The 16,556-nt window shown below is 40.6% G+C and overlaps 2 protein-coding genes across 2 annotated transcripts in view; both read right to left on the bottom strand.

The window, feature by feature from the left end:
- Window positions 1-8,928: 8,928 nt before the first annotated feature.
- On the bottom strand, window positions 8,929-10,867 carry T265_11758 (hypothetical protein; the record flags this gene model as incomplete). Its single annotated transcript, XM_009178505.1, has 2 exons — window positions 8,929-9,107; window positions 10,819-10,867. The coding sequence occupies 2 exons, from the start codon at window positions 10,865-10,867 to the stop codon at window positions 8,929-8,931; spliced, it is 228 nt and encodes a 75-aa protein (XP_009176769.1).
- Window positions 10,868-12,250: 1,383 nt separating this feature from the next.
- Window positions 12,251-16,556, bottom strand: part of T265_11757 (hypothetical protein) — a gene marked incomplete at both ends in the record, with an annotated part of 33,969 nt that continues 29,663 nt past the window's right edge. Inside the window, 3 exons of the mRNA XM_009178504.1 lie at window positions 12,251-12,527; window positions 13,156-13,288; window positions 15,935-15,967. Of these exons, the coding sequence (XP_009176768.1) occupies window positions 12,251-12,527; window positions 13,156-13,288; window positions 15,935-15,967 (443 nt within the window). The remainder of the gene's footprint in view (window positions 12,528-13,155; window positions 13,289-15,934; window positions 15,968-16,556) is intronic.

The raw sequence follows: 16,556 nt of genomic DNA, 5'->3' as shown, positions 1-16,556 counted from the left end.
AATTTATTATATCACTAAAACAAAAAGTAGAATGTAATAGGCTGCATATTTTGGAGAATAACACTCAAAATTTCCGCTGCATAATTGCAGCTGACAATTTAGTTCACTTTTATATCATTATGCATCAGTAAGTTAAATTTGTTAACAGGCTTAGTGGAGGTAGGACAGTTATCATCTGAGACTACAGACTATTCATTTAGGATGACAGACTGCCGTTGGTAACGGTTTTCAAAGAGGATTTAGTTAGATAATGTTTTTCCATATAGCTCTGAGATCTTTGTCCCGATTTGTTTCGTAATATCGGTGTATATGACTGCCTCTGCGGGTGTTTTGCGATTGAAACTCATAATTAAATGTCAAATAGCGGACGACAGATAGGCTGACGCGCTTCGTAGGCATTAATCGAGTTAACCAATCCGAATGCGAACTTATGGGCTTCACTACTACAAAATGATAAACGTTACTTTAGCATTATTTTTGTTGGTAATAGTCTGGAAGAGCTTAGCAAAATGACTACGTAACAGCTCTTTGGACTACTGAAAACAGACGTGTGATGCAAGCAAAACAGCCACAAGCTTATATTGATGACGGATGGAGCAATTAAACGGCAAAACACTCTGACACGATGGTGGTGTGCATAGTACAAAAGTTTGTTTTACTAGCACATTCAGATCTGTACATTTGGGCTTGCAAAGACATAGACAGCAGAACTAAATTAAGTAACCAGCGTCTATGGCGCACCTCAGGTCTATGCACCAGTGAAACCACGTTGATCAGGACTTCGAAATTGCCTTAGGAAATGCCATAATAAATACTACAAAATCTCTGCCGGAAAATTATTTAAGTATTCGGATTGTTTGCCACGGGGAAGCAACTGACCGAAGACATTTGATTGGTTCTTTCCTGAGAGCATATGGGTAGTGAACGGCCATGATCTTTTTCGGCAACAACCCCCATACCAATGTCTAAGCTTAAGTGTACGTAGCTTGTGTTGACTTCGGATTTCATGTCACCTGACGTTGACGGTGCCGCATTATTTTTGATGAATATTGCCATGCATTCGAACCCTTTGGCGACGAAACTCGACGCTCAATCTCGATAATGACGTGCTCCAGTGGAAGCATCGTGAAGGATTCAAAAACTAGAAGTTTTCATCTGTCAGTCGAGTACATCATATATTTGCATCACGGAATACTAAATTTTCGTTGCTATGTATTTTATCATCTACATATTATCTGACGCAATTCTTCTGAACAAAAACCGCTGGTGCATGTCCTCAGGATGCAATCACTTTTAGGGTTGATTTTTGAAGGAGCTTTATATCGACAAAAACACCCAATGGGTTGGCTGGAATACAGTCTAGAAGCGGGTTGTGTTATTTTTTTGGGTCCTCTCCATAACGAGGACTAAGATCAACAGCAAGAGTGTTTGAAAGCGAGTAACATGAAAATGAGTAAAAATAAATTCAGCAGCAAAATTTTGGTGGACAAATTTAGTTGGCCAAAAATTGTAGAAATAACCAATAGGACAGATAAGAGATTGCAACATTTTAGACGTTTCTGACACAACAAAGTGCCTTCGTGTTTTTGGGTCAATGCAAGTCGACTGTGAATGTATTCCGCCAGTTAAACATGTCTTTTAATTGTGGCTGACTTTCCAACATACGTTTTCTTTAACGCTTAAGGTTGCAGTGCATTTTCGCGTGATATTTCCGATTTATCGAGCACATACACATGAGTTTATTTCACTTACCTTCTGTAGCATGCATGTGTGTTCCAACGTGAACGATGGTGGCTGTTTAGGAACAGTTGGACATAAGTATTTATCTCTGCAGTCCTCCTAAACAAGCTAATAAATGACCCGTCTAGACGTTGAATCTTACGTAAAGACGCGCGTCTCTGTAAGTTTTCATTTTAGTCATAAATTTGGATTTCAGTTTTTTTCAAAGTAAGACTAATCCAAAGCACCCTGGTCACAAATGCCATTTGCGATTGTATAATAGTAGGCTGGCGATCGATCTCGAAATTTCCAAAAAATGTCAAAATAAAGCACTTATAAACCAGAAGATCACAGCCGTTTAGTGGCAGCAGAATACCGAAGTGTGACATGCGGTATATGTCAAAATGGACTGACTAGCGCGAAGCCTGTGGCTTCTCAGAATTATATTTTAGATGATTGCGTAATACGTGAACGCTTTAGCGGCGATTGTCTGTCAGTCAGTGACACTAAAAAGCAATTGAAAGAAACAAAAAGGCATCTAGTCGATTCATATGGGTCATCAAGCAAAAATATTACACCGCATATCCAGCGGGAATGTCGGAAATCGGAATAACTGAGAAAGGTAGTGCCACCCCAACTCCGTAAAACACGTAAAATATGAAAGAAAGTGGAATCTACAAAGTATCGCATTTTACAGTAGTAAACTCTAAAATCTTGCACTCAGATTTCGAGATAGATTTGTTTTAGATATTTTATCTATCCAAAATTTCTATCAGGTTGATGGCGTGGATGAAAGATTACTGACCTTTTGATTCTGTTTGTTTTTCTTGGGTGCGATCTGGCGAAGGCGAATATGATAGATTTAGTATGCCTCCAGTAAACGCAAGTTGTAGAATGAATGCGCCCAATTCTCGGACAACCGCAAGTAATAACTGTGTATTTCAAACGTTTGATGCATAATATTACTGGGTACTCGAGCACGTGTGCTTGTCGGGTACAACATAAAAGTGGCTTCCAAGACAAATCTTGACACACTTTGACATAAGCTAACAGTTCATCAGATGACGCCGTATATTCTATCAGACCTCTTACTGAACTAGTCGTAGAGTTTTGCGTAGAGACTTGTGCCGTTGTGCGCCTTTTCAACTGATTATCCTCTGAACTTCAGGTTTTAAGCACAGTGCTTTCCAGCGCATAGTCCCATAGTACTCTTCAGTCGCAGTTGAAATTCGCGACGGTATAGCTCAATGTTGGTGACAGTGTGGTCTTCCGTGGGCATTTTCATTACTTTAGAACGAGTCTTATTGGAAAACTGATTTATTCACTTAGAATGAGAGCATTTGACAATGTTCCACCAAATAATACAACTATGTTGCTTAGTGCTTGTCGATCCAGCATCACGGCAAGCTTTGACTGAACGAAAGTACCAAACAGGATCCATTATCCACCAAATTCCGTTTGCCGATGTCGGATGTAGAACGCATTGGTATTTCCAGAATGATATCGTCTCCTGTATGTATTCCTGATCTGGTTTTTTGTGTACATTCCACATTGTGCATGTTTAGTGGTTCTTTTGACGAGAATGACAATTTGGAAGGTTCACAATGAGAACTGAGCTGAGGCATAATCGTAGTTACACTGCGGTTCCAAACAACTATTCTGTTTACCACTGCAACTCATGAATAAAAATTTACTTGCTAGAATACACTGGAATTCAAAAACAGCCAACGTTGATCAAAGAATAGGTGGTAGTACAAACAGGTTTCAGGTATCGCCGCATTTCATACAAAACTTGACCATTTAATTTCGGTCGTTTGCAAGGTCTTGTGTATCGTATACCATCCAATAACACGGAAACAAACACTTGGGCATGCTTGAAAGTTTAAGTGTGAGAAATTATGTAAAGAAAACTATGCGTCCTTTGGATATTATTGCAAGGTTATGCCTAGTTGTAGTAGACAGGCATTTCCTCTATCATCAACCAGGACCTGTTTGCAGAAATCAATAGAATACACATGGACAGCACTGTTTTCAATTTGCCTGCAACCCAAGATCAATCCACTCTCGAATATTTATATGGCCCAATCATTAATTTATTCTCGGAAACACAGGGTAATGGCCGGAATGTTACCGGAGTGCTGCACGTCTGCATAGTTTGTGCAAAGATGGTAGCGTTTTAGCAGTTTCCCCAATCATGGAAAATCATTTTAACTCTAATATTTTATGCTTGATCTCATGAGGTAAGATATTTCAAATGATCATTTATGCTAGCAACAAAATCTAAGTGGCCGTAATTGTAATAATATTACTGCCGAAACGGAATGAATGCAGTGGATGTTTGGAAAACCTCAGAGAAATCAAAAATTAGCATACCCGCCTCGTCTGTTGGATTTTTACCAGCTTCATCTGCGAACGTTTGAAAACCCATGTTATTTCATTACAGAATATCTAAGGTGCAATGAACAATTTTCATTTTGTGTGTTCAAATTTACTGCGTGACGTTAATGTGTCATTGGTTGGTTTGCCTCACTTTCATGCTGTCACTTATCTGAGCCTGTCTCCTAACTATCCAATAATCCTGTATCCCGTCTGATTAATTTGTCTAGTTTCCTTGCTCCGGAATGTAACGATAGAACATCGTCATTGTTTCAAAATAGCTCATTGTGTGTTTGTACACACGGGGGCCAAGAGATTCCGGGAGAATAGCAAGTGAGATTTTGTTGCATTGAATGAATTTAACAAGACCGCCAAAACTCCATTTTGGCCTCAGGTTTGACGCGGCCAGTTTGACTGCGAACGATAACATAAGTGAGCCATCTCCGAAATAATCTTTGAAACCTATAATAATGTATTCAGAAATGCTGATATTTCACGCTTGAAAGAAACGTAGGCTACTGGCACTTCAATGTACCATAGGTGTATATTCGCTTCCGTACTTTTGTGACTTGACAACTTGTCCGAGGCTCCTGAGCCATATTGCTAAGCGCGCTAGCTGATGAGCCAACGTATTTGTGATGATATTGACTTCCACGGTAGTGAGCGTCTGATAACCTACCAGATCGTAGCATGTGTAGCCACACTCCTAATAAAAGAACAATGCAGAAACCTGTGCAAAATATACTAACCGAGGGAAATTGAACCACACCCCAAACATTTGTTTCAACATAAATGCAAGTGGTGCTGCTTTAGTTAGAGTTACTGCATTGAGTACCCCCCAAACGCTGGTTCCTGCAATAGTCGAACTGCGAACCATTGCGTGTCACACCCACCCCAAACATTTGTTTCAACATAAATGCAAACGGTGCTGCTTTAGTTAGCGTTACCGCATTCAGTAACCCCCAAACGCTGGCTGCTGCAGTAGTCGAACTGCGAACCATCGCGTACTTTCCGCTAAATTTATGATTGGCTGTAACCCGGAATGTGAACACATCACAATCGTCACAGAGATCACTAGTTATTTCACTGGAAACTCCTTTGATTAACCGTATTGGCAGCACGCAATTATTCCATAGCCGTACTAAACCGTTCGTAATTGCGTGGCTTAGCTGGAGGTAAAAGGCAGCCGAAGAACTGGGAAAGCACTTGACGCCGGAAATCAAAAGACAAAGCGCGTAACCTTCTAGCCGAATAAGGCTGTAAAGCACACGATATGAGCAGTATAATGAAATATGTTTGCACGAGAATTCTTGAAGAAAAGCGACGCTCCCATTTAGTATGAAGCAGAGAAAATAAACGAAAGGTCACGAATGTGCGCAATTTACTGTAGAAAGACAATAATTCTTATATTGTAGGCTGATGCAACCATGAATTTGGAAGTAGTAAGAATCATGGATTATATTCTGATTGGGAAACTATTGCACGCTACTGAGTGAGCAGTTTTGCTGAATATCACCGCTGCCTTTACGTCCGTGTTCACAGATACACCATATTTCTATATTTTCCCTCAACAAATCAGGGCAACAAAACATCAGAATACCTTTGGCTGGTGTAGTGGATAGAACATGATACACGTACAAACTATCCGTTGGTGACTGTTAGAAGTTTTAGACAGTTTGGCCGCACACTGGAATAAATAATCTTCAGAGCACACATCTCCTGAAACAGAATAGGAAACGTACCGGAGCGAGTGGTTTCACCTGTACCTAAAAAAGATTGAGTAATGAGCATTGGGGATAGCAGGCAAAACCCCTAGAATTTCGGCACCGTGTTCGTTATGAAAAGGCTTAAAAGACAGCATTTTTGCCGGTAAACAGCCGAGGGATTTATCTTTTCTTCCAAGTTGCATAGCACACTAGCTGCGAGAAACAATGCAAGCATATTTATGATGTTGTCGAATAAAAGTAGATACTTCTACCTACGCCTGAATTTCTTGCCTCATCTTATGCAGCGGATGGGTGATTAGTTTTATTCGTAAAATATTTGTGTACACTGGCGGGTGGTGAACCTGCTTCTTCTGGTCTTCGTACTTTCCGTTAACCAAATCTTCGTATATTCTTTTTGATTGAGACATTGAAATTTCTACTCTTCGTGAACGGAGACCTAGTAAGTCTCCTGATTGTCGTTTGACAGTTTGAACTGTCGCTCAACTATTCAGCTCCTTCGAGCCTGAACATTTTCGTTTGTCCAGGGGTGACATTCCAGATGTTTCCAATAAACACTGGTGGAGCTGTGGTAACACACTCAAACGCCGATATGACCAGAGGTAAACACTAATGATGGAGTTTGTCAAGAACGCAATTCGAGTGCACTGCTTCCCATTGTTGATGCGGACCGATTGAAATGATTGCACCAGGACAGTAATACGACTGCTCAATCAAGTGTGACGTCAGTGTGAATCTCACGAATCCCGGAATCGCTTACAATGAAATGTAGTGCCTATATTGTTACTGCAGTACGGATGTTAAAGACAACCATCCACTAGGTTGCATGAAAAGAAAAATATACTCGTATGAATATGGACAAATTAAAAGTGAAACTTCATGAACCTTCTCAGGAGGACTAATTTACATACTCTGTAAATTCTGTAATGATAATAATACAATAATATAATAATATAATATAATAATAATAAACTCTGTAGACTCTGTTTACTCTGTAAATCGGAAGTCATTATTTGAGGACTGTCAGGTGATTTTCGTGTTTGAAAGCTGAGCGGCGGTAAGTCCTATCTAAACCCGAGTGAACCATATAGNAACTCTGTAGACTCTGTATACTCTGTAAATCGGAAGTCATTATTTGAGGACTGTCAGGTGATTTTCGTGTTTGAAAGCTGAGCGGCGGTAAGTCCTATCTAAACCCGAGTGAACCATACCGCTGGTTGGCTACTTGTGTCCGAACGGTATAGCTGGAAAGTCTGGCTCTGATTTGTGGGAGCTACACAGTACTGAAGTCAAATCAATAAAGGTCACAAGCCGGAACTCGGAAGAACAAAGGTCACTCCAGTATCGACCAGACTACGACGGCGAGGGATGCCAAGCTCAAAGGTCACGTTGGCATCGGCGAATGAGTAGACGGAATAAAAGAACAAACAATGGAACCGCCGCTAATCGTGGTCAAGGGTCATCCCCGGCTACCAGAACGTATATCAACACACAAGTAACACTACTCAACGCACAACCACTAACCCACCGCTACGCACAACTACGCTCCCCAATAACGCAATGATGATATAGCCTCGATTGGTGATGAAACGTTTGCAATCAAATTGCCCAGCTCAGGGAACAAGCCAACAACCATCTAGGCTTCCTGAGCTACCGACATTTTCCTCTATAGAAAACAGTACTGGTGCCTCCAAAAGAAGATAAAACAGCTTGGCAGTGAATCTGAGCATTTGACATGGAATAAATTCACCTGCAGAAATAGATTATGAATTAAAATTAAATACGCTTTCACATTTCGTTCTAAAGCACTCAAAATGATGACATCTTCCCGCGCGTTTGGATAAGTTCAACTCCATATTCGGTGTACTAGTGGAAGTATGAGTTGCGATTTAGTTAGAATCGTGAAGTCTGAGGAGGACGTTATGACGGGAATGGAATATTACGGAGAAGGTCATTGAAGTGTTATTCATTGAGTTTTATTTTTTGAGTACCAGCTTAGAACGCCAATTGCCGAGTTGTACTCAGTGATATCACACGAGTGTCTTACGTTAAGTCCCGATACTTGCAAATATGTTCTGGAGTATCTCTGTAGCCCCAATTTTTTGACTAAAAATAATGTTTCTACAAGAAATGCGCATATTTGCCTTCAAATAGTAGCTGGTTATGCCGCTTACGTTCCGAAAATTTAATTACCTTATATAGCATTGGGCTAAAGTTTAGCGGCAAACGGAGCTACCTCCGCTTTTAATTGTATGATTAAAGTTGCGACTGCCAGCATTTTAAAACAATGTTCGTTTATCAGTGTTTGGGTCGGTTTTTACACCAAAAATCCTCTCAAAACCAGTCAGGGATATCTTGTCCATTCCATTTTGTTTCATTACATTCCACTTTTCAGGACAGAGTAACTCTTAATTTACAGCAGCTCCGAAAATTGTTAAGCAAACCGGTTGATTAGCTGGGAATCTTCCGGGTGCCGGGGTTACCTGTGCTCTGATATCATGCCCAGTGAACAAGCTCGAACCGGATTGTTTTTTGTCGATGACCGATCTTGATCATCCCTCCCAAGAAACGATATGTGTCTGGAATCAATAATTTGGTCGGTTACACTGGTGCTATCCTGTAACCATAACCGAGGAATAATTTCGTGTGAACTTGGGCGCAATATTATAATAATTATGGTGCACGTTCTGTCTCCAAAAGCCCCATATGCCTCCTTGCGTTCCATAAAATTCATCACTGTGCTTGAATACCCAAGTGCAAACTCGTGACAAATTTTTCGGTTATTGGTTGGAACCAGGTAGAGTGCCATCCCTCATCATATTCCATCTTTTGCTGTTGTTCTGTGTAGAGACCACATGTAGATATGGGCACCCAGATGAGCTCAGAAATTGGTTTTGAATTTTGTGAAACCTAAGGCCTGTCTGTTTTGTGGCAATACACCCAATTGAGCATGATTTCTACCAAAAGTGGTTTGGTTTTTCTTGAATAAATTTGCTTATGCTGAAATTTATTTTATCACTAAAACAGAAAAAGGGAAGTGTAACAGGCTGCATATTTTTGAAGCAAAAGGCTCAAAAGTTTCGATGCGTAATCGCAGGTGACAATTTAGTTATCTCTCTGGTTGTTGATCAGGTGGCTGTTGATTTGTTCGCCGAGCTTGGCAATTGGCTTGCAAACGTTTCGTCACCATACGCGGAGACATCATCAGTGCGCGGTTGAGTGGGTTATCTCTCACTTCATTATACATCAGTAAGTAAATTTTGTAAACAGGCTTTTTGAGATAGGGTACTAATTACCTGAGACTACAAATAGTATCCAATTAGGATGAAAGTTCTTGGTTGGTCACAGTTTTCATAGGGGATTCATAGAGATTCCCGGCCCGATGTCTTCGTAACATGGGTATATATGACTGACTATGAGGGTGTTTGTGATGCATACACTGTGCTGCAACGAACAGTTCATTAAGTGTCGAACAGCGGACGACAGATAGGCTGGCATGGATGCAGTTACCTAATCCGAGTGCGAACCTATGGGCTCCACTACTACAAAATGACAGATGTTTCTTTAGCATCACCTTTGTCGGTTATATTATGGAAAATCTTAGCTTAATTGAATGGCTACGTAACATTCATTTGGACCGCTCAAGACAGACGTGTGATGCAAGGAAAACTGCCTGGGTGTATATTCACAGGCTCATAGTAACCGATGTAACAATCGAACGCCAATCTCCGTCAGCATGGTGATGTGCATGATGCAAAATTTTGTTTAAAATGCACATGTTGATTTGTACACTCAGGCTTGCAAAGACATAGGTCGCAGAACTAAATTAAGTGACCAGCATTTATGGTGCATTTCGAGTGTATGTACCAGTGGAATCACGTAAATCAGGACTCCGACATCGTTCTAGCAAACGCCGTAATAGATAATGAAATACCACTGTCGAAAAAGCATTTAAGTACTCGGATTGTTCCACGCGGGCAAACGACTGACCGAAGACATGTGATTAATTTTTGCCCTGGAATAGAATTGGACGAGTGAATGAGCATGATCTACCCGCTTAGAACCCCCATAGCAGCGTCTATGCTTGAGTGAACCTTGCTTGTGTTGACTTCGGATTTCATGTCAGCTGGCGGTGACTATATTGCACGTAAGTGCATCATTTTTTATGGAGACCGTCATGCTTTGTAACTCATTCTCTTAGGTGACGCACTAAATCCCGATGACGACGTTCTTCGTTGAAGGCATGATATAGGATTAAAAAGCCAGAAATTCACCGTAGATTCCTACGTATTTGATGCTCTGCATTTTACCATCCACATATGATGCGAATCTCTTGAATAACAACAGGTGATCTTCGTCCTCAGGATGTTTGCAAAAGTGCGATGAGATTAAGTATAGAGTCGGTACACGGCTGTTCTTCGAGCGACCTTCAGTATTGTCGAAAATTCACGATAAGTTAGCTGTAATGTCGTTTAAAATTAAGTTGTATTATTTTGTCGGATGTTCTTCACGACCGAGACTTGTGCTGTGGAATCAACGACAAGAGTCTTTGAATGCAAATAACACGAAGCTGAATAAACATTAATTCAGCAGAAAAAATATCTTTGGCCAAATTCACTTAGCCGAATATTGTAGAAATATCCAACCTAGATAACAAAATTTTAAAAATTTGGCTACCAATCAGATTATTAAATTTAGTTCCATGACATTCTGATAACGATGGTTATGAGACATAACAAAAGGCCTCTAATTTTTGAGGGTTAATGAAAGTCAACCGTAGAATTATTCCTCCAGGTAAACTTACCTTTCGATTCTGGCTGAGTTTCTAACATAGGATGTGAGGTTACGGGGCGCAATTTGCTTTATTGCACTTTCCATAGACATAAATGAATGGCTATAAATATCAGGACTAAAGTAGACACTTGGGTAAGTTTGACACGCATTTTTGCGTGATATTTTTGGTTTATCGAGTACATGCGCTTGAGTTTATTTCACTTACCTACTGTAGCATGAATGAAGGTTCCATCAAAAATTGTGGTAAACTTCATTTTTTGGGATTATTTGCACACAGGCATTTACCTCTGCAGTCCTGCTAAATTACGATAACAAATAACCTGTCTAGATGTTAAATCTTATGTGAAGACGTGTGTCTCTGTAAGTCTTCACATTGGTTAGACATTTAGATTTCAGTTTTTTTCAAATAAGACAAATCCACAGCACCCGGATCACAGATGCTATCCGCGCCTTTATACCAGTAGGCTGGCGATCTCGAAATTTCCAAAAACATCAAAATAAAGCGCTTTTGAAACAGGGAATCACAACCGTTCAGTGACAGCAAAATACCGGAATGTGACGTTTCTTATGTGTCAAAATGAACTGACCAAGGGCGAGGACTGTGGTGTTCCAGAATTGCATTTTAGATGCATTTTAGCGTAAAATCGGGATGATCTGAACCCTTTAGCATAACACTAGGAAGTGATTGGCAGAAACGAAAAGGCATCTTGTCGATTCATACGGATGATTGAGCAAGAATAACACACAACATGTCCAGTGGGAATATCGGAAAGAGATGTAATTGAGAAAGGTAGTGCGACTCCAAATGCGTAAAGCGTGTAAAATATAAAATGTGGCATCTATAAAATGTAATTTGCTATAAAAAATATATAATATAAGCGGGTTTTTAAAAGTATTTATCAGGTTAATGGCATGAATATTCCCATTAAATAAATATTCCCATAAGCTCTAAAGAAAACGAATTCTTGTCATCCAACATTATGTTATCTCCCTGAAATTTCGTTTTAAGTTTTCTTTGACGTGCTGCCTATTGCTCACAACAAGTGAAAATATTTCGCCTGCATGTTGTCCACTCAGGCACGCCAGAACGATAAAACAGTTCCGTGGCCTACAGCCTCACTAGTGATGTAAGCAAAAATCCACACAACAGCACCAATCAAGCCAATAAAGAAGAATGTAAATAGGGGTGGGGAAAAATTGCAAAGTCGAAGGCAAAGAGTGAAGCCAAAAATCATTCTAAGCAGAGATCAGTCAGTGGCAGCATCTAGGAAGTGGTTTACATAATACTCCAAACAGAAGAGAGCTTATGGCAAATCCCAGGTTGTCATGCTCCCGGGAACACCGTGCACCTACAGAGAAAGTGAGACAAAATCAATCGCTTGCTTCTGTAAGATTGTTGAATCCATTATCTCCAAATAAGTTTTGCTTGAATTAGTTAAATTTTGTTGACAACGCTTTCAGCGAGCGTTTAGATACCAATCGGTGCATATTCATTCCACCCTATTACCAATCTAAAGTTACCTAGGCATTCAAATTAGCACAAGCGCCTCAGCGAGCGGATACCAATCGGTGCCTATTAATTCCACCCTATTACCAATTTAAAGTTACCTAGGCATTCAAATTAGCACAAGCGCCAATCATTGCAACCAAAAGTAGACAAGCGTCTTCTCTTCAAATCTTTTTTGAAACTCTGTATGTGTGAGGAATCCACCCATCAATACACCTCTGAAAATTTCCTTAACTCGCGTGGTGCGTCCAAGCCACTGCACTTTCAAGTCCGCATACTGTTGTGAACGAAAGAGAACAGTAACGGGCAGTGTGTTTTCAATACAAAAACCGCACAGTGGATTGATTACAGTTTTTGTTGCCACCCAGCGAATAACGTAAGTGATGCAAAAGAAGAAATCAAGTAATCTGGACATTAAATTTTCACTGAAATATTCTGATTATTTTCAAAGCTCGTGGGATGGCGGTTAAAATGCCAAAATTAAACGTCTCCATCTTTGAAGGCTAGAGTGCGTAAAATTTGAAAGTATTCTGTGAAACAGTCTTACCTGTCGATTCTGTTTGTTTTGCTGATGTGCAATTTGTAACGGCAAACATAATGCACCCAGAAAACGCGAACGATAAGACGATCGTGGGCAATTCTTGGAGAAACGTTAGTACCAACTGTGCGTTTGAAACCTTTGGTGCAAAATATTACTGAGTTATCAAACGAGTGCTCCTACCGAGTGTAGCATCTATGTGGCTTCCGATAAGAATAGTGACAAACTTTGACGAACGCCTACAGTCCATCAGATGATGCCATCTATACTATCAGGCCTGTTACTAAACTAGTCATAGGGTTTTGCATAAATACACCTGCCATAGTACGTTTTAATTTCAAGGTTTTGAGTACACAGCTTTCTAACGCGTAATCCTGCAGTACTCTTCGGTCACAGAAAAATTCGCGACTGTATAGCTCCAAGTTGGTGACAGTGCGTCTTTTTTGAGTGTATATCTTATTTAAAAATGTATCCTATTAAAAACCCCGTTAAACCACCTGCCGCTTGCCGGTCCAGCATCAAGACAAGCTCTGATTGACCGAAAGTATGAACCCAGGAACTGAGCATGGTACATTAGCCACCGAATGCGGGTATCCAGTGTCGCATCCAGAGCGAATCGGTATTTCCAGACTGTTGTCCTCTCTCAAATGGGTTTTGACCTGGTTTCAGGGGTATAACACACGTTCTGCGTTTTTGGTGTTTCATTTGGCGAGAAAGCCAACTTGGGAGGTTCACACTGAGAACTGAGCTGAGACATTACCGTTATTACACAGCGCTTCCAAGTAACTAGTCTGCTAATCACTCCTATGTAACAAGATATTTCCCCATAGTACGCTGGAATTCAGTGCTTGAAACCACAACCAGCTAATGTCAATCGAGGAATATGTAGGAGTACTGCAGAGGTTCGAGTTAACGCCGTCTCTCATGCAAAACATTTCAGGATGATTATTCCGCCAGTTAAAAGTCATGAACCAAATTTAGTTCGCTCTGAGGTGCTACTTGGAGGAAACACTGCACTGAGATCTACTCCAGGCTACTCAAGAACTCAAGAATTGAAAAACTTCTCGAACGAGATACATTTCATGACCCTGTGCATCCTGTAAAACTGCACTTTTGTGAGCTTAATCGAAGGCTTTTGATGCATAGGCTTGTTGCTGAGACCCTAAGTGCGCTCGATTTTATGCAGGCAAACCACCAGTAGCAGGTCACATTTTATTGATTCTGTGCGAGAGCTAGAGTGCGTAAAATTTGAAAGTATTCTGTGAAACAGTCTTACCTGTCGATTCTGTTTGTTTTGCTGATGTGCAATTTGTAACGGCAAACATAATGCACCCAGAAAACGCGAACGATAAGACGATCGTGGGCAATTCTTGGAGAAACGTTAGTACCAACTGTGCGTTTGAAACCTTTGGTGCAAAATATTACTGAGTTATCAAACGAGTGCTCCTACCGAGTGTAGCATCTATGTGGCTTCCGATAAGAATAGTGACAAACTTTGACGAACGCCTACATTCCATCAGATGATGCCATCTATACTATCAGGCGTGTTACTAAACTAGTCATAGGGTTTTGCATAAATACACCTGCCATAGTACGTTTTTTAAACTGGTTGTACATGAGAATTTCAAGTTTTTGAGTACACAGCTTTCTAACGCGTAATCCTGCAGTACTCTTCGGTCACAGAAAAATTCGCGACTGTATAGCTCCAAGTTGGTGACAGTGCGTCTTTTTTGAGTGTATATCTTATTTAAAAATGTATCCCCCCGTTTAACCCCGTTTAACCACCTGCCGCTTGCCGGTCCAGCATCAAGACACGCTCTGATTGACCGAAAGTATGAACCCAGGAACTGAGCATGGTACATTAGCCACCGAATGCGGGTATCCAGTGTCGCATCCAGAGCGAATCGGTATTTCCAGACTGTTGTCCTCTCCCAAATGGGGTTTGACCTGGTTTCAGGGGTATAATACACGTTCTGCGTTTTTGGTGTTTCATTTGGCGAGAAAGTCAACTTGGAAGGTTCACACTGAGACCTGCGCTGAGACATTACCATTATTACACAGCGCTTCCAAGTAACTGGTCTGCTTATCACTCCTATGTAATAAGATATTTCCCCATAGTACGCTGGAATTCAGTGCTTGAAACCACAACCAGCTAATGTCAATCGAGGAATATGTAGGAGTACTGCAGAGGTTCGAGTTAACGCCGTCTCTCATGCAAAACCTTTCGGGATGATTATTCTGCTAGTTAGCAATCATGAACCAAATTTAGTTCGCTCTGAGGTGCTACTTGGAGGAAACACTGCACTGAGATCTACTTCGGGCTATTCAAGAATTTTTATATTGAAAAACTTCTCGAACGAGATACATTTCATGACCCTGTGCATCCTGTAAAACTGCACTTTTGTGAGCTTAATTGAAGGCTCTTGATGCATAAGCTTGTTGCTGAGACCCTAAGTGCGCTCGATTTTATGCAGGCAAACCACCAGTAGCAGGTCTGTTTTTAATGATTCTGTGCGAGAGCCTTGGCAGCTCTTCTCTATGAATTTTTGTTTGTTTTGTTTTACTCCGTGCCTTAAAGTTTTCATGCGGTATTCTTTTATGCAAACGCACACCATTTGGGTTCTAACATATGAGGTTATATTAGGCCGTAACTCGTTGAAACCCACACATGTGATGGCCTACAGCTACCAGCATTTTACATGAATTACTGAATGGGTTTTCTTGGACATCGTTTCACATTAAACAACACGGGACCAATCACTTGGACGCGCTTGAAAGTTCAGGAGTGTTGTGAAGAAAACTATGCGTCTTTTCGACATTGTTGCAAAGTTTTACCTAGTTTTAGTAGACGGGGAATTTTTTTAATGAATGATCAAAACCTGGTCGCAGAAGTCCCACGCGTATATCTATGCAGAACATCAATAGAATACACAAGGACAGCACTGTTTCTAGTTTGTTTGCAGCCCAAGAAAAGTTCACCCTCGAATGAATATATTGCCCAGTCATTAGTTCATTCTAGGGAACACATTAAAATGGCCGGAATGTCACCGAATGGCTGTTTGTCTACATGGCTTGTGTAATTTGGTAGTGTTTTGACAATTTCCACAGTCATGGAGAAACTTCTAAATTATAATATTTGCTGCCTTATCTCAATAAATAAGATTTTCAAATGGCAGCAAAATCTCAGTGACCCTTTTCGTTGATATTACTGCCAAAATGGAATGAATGCATTGGAATTTTTGGAATACTTCAGAGTAATCAAAAAGTAAGACATACCTGCATCTGTTGTCGTGAGTTTGTCAGCTTCTTCTGTTAACATGGAAAAAATGAGGACATTTCAGTAAAAATATCACAGATGCAATAAATAATTTTGACTTTGTGTTTTCAAATCTACCCTTGTTTCGTTCGCTTCAACTTCGTTCTATTATTAGCCTGAGTTTCAGATGAATGAAGTTGGAATAGTGTCTATATTTCGATAAAACATATTGTGTTTGTGGGTCAGGAGATTCAGGAAGAATAACGGGTGAAATTTTGTTGCATTCAATGAATTTTATGCGAGCTCCAAATCTTCCTTTTGACTGCAGACGTGAAACGGTTAAACAGACTGCAAAGAACCGGCTACTTACACTTTTATGCACCACAGGCGTGTCAGGAGACTCTGGGTCACCTTACGAGCCTACGTTTTAGGTGATGCCAGTGGCGAAGTTCTGATGAGTTCCTCTGAGAAGTCATTGCTCAAGGAGCCAGTCAACACGTGATATGGATCCCGTGATTGAAGGATGAGCGGCGCTATATCCTGTCTAAGTGCGAGTTAATCACACTGCTGATCAGCCGCTAGTCGCCGAATGGTTAAGTGTTCAAACTACTAGCCAGGAGGTCGCGGGTTCGAGACTCTCCG

The sequence above is a fragment of the Opisthorchis viverrini genome, assembly GCF_000715545.1.
Source record: "Opisthorchis viverrini unplaced genomic scaffold opera_v5_578, whole genome shotgun sequence".
Taxonomy (NCBI): domain Eukaryota; kingdom Metazoa; phylum Platyhelminthes; class Trematoda; order Opisthorchiida; family Opisthorchiidae; genus Opisthorchis; species Opisthorchis viverrini.
Note: the sequence above shows the minus strand (reverse complement) of the source record. Positions and strands in the feature narration are given on the sequence as shown.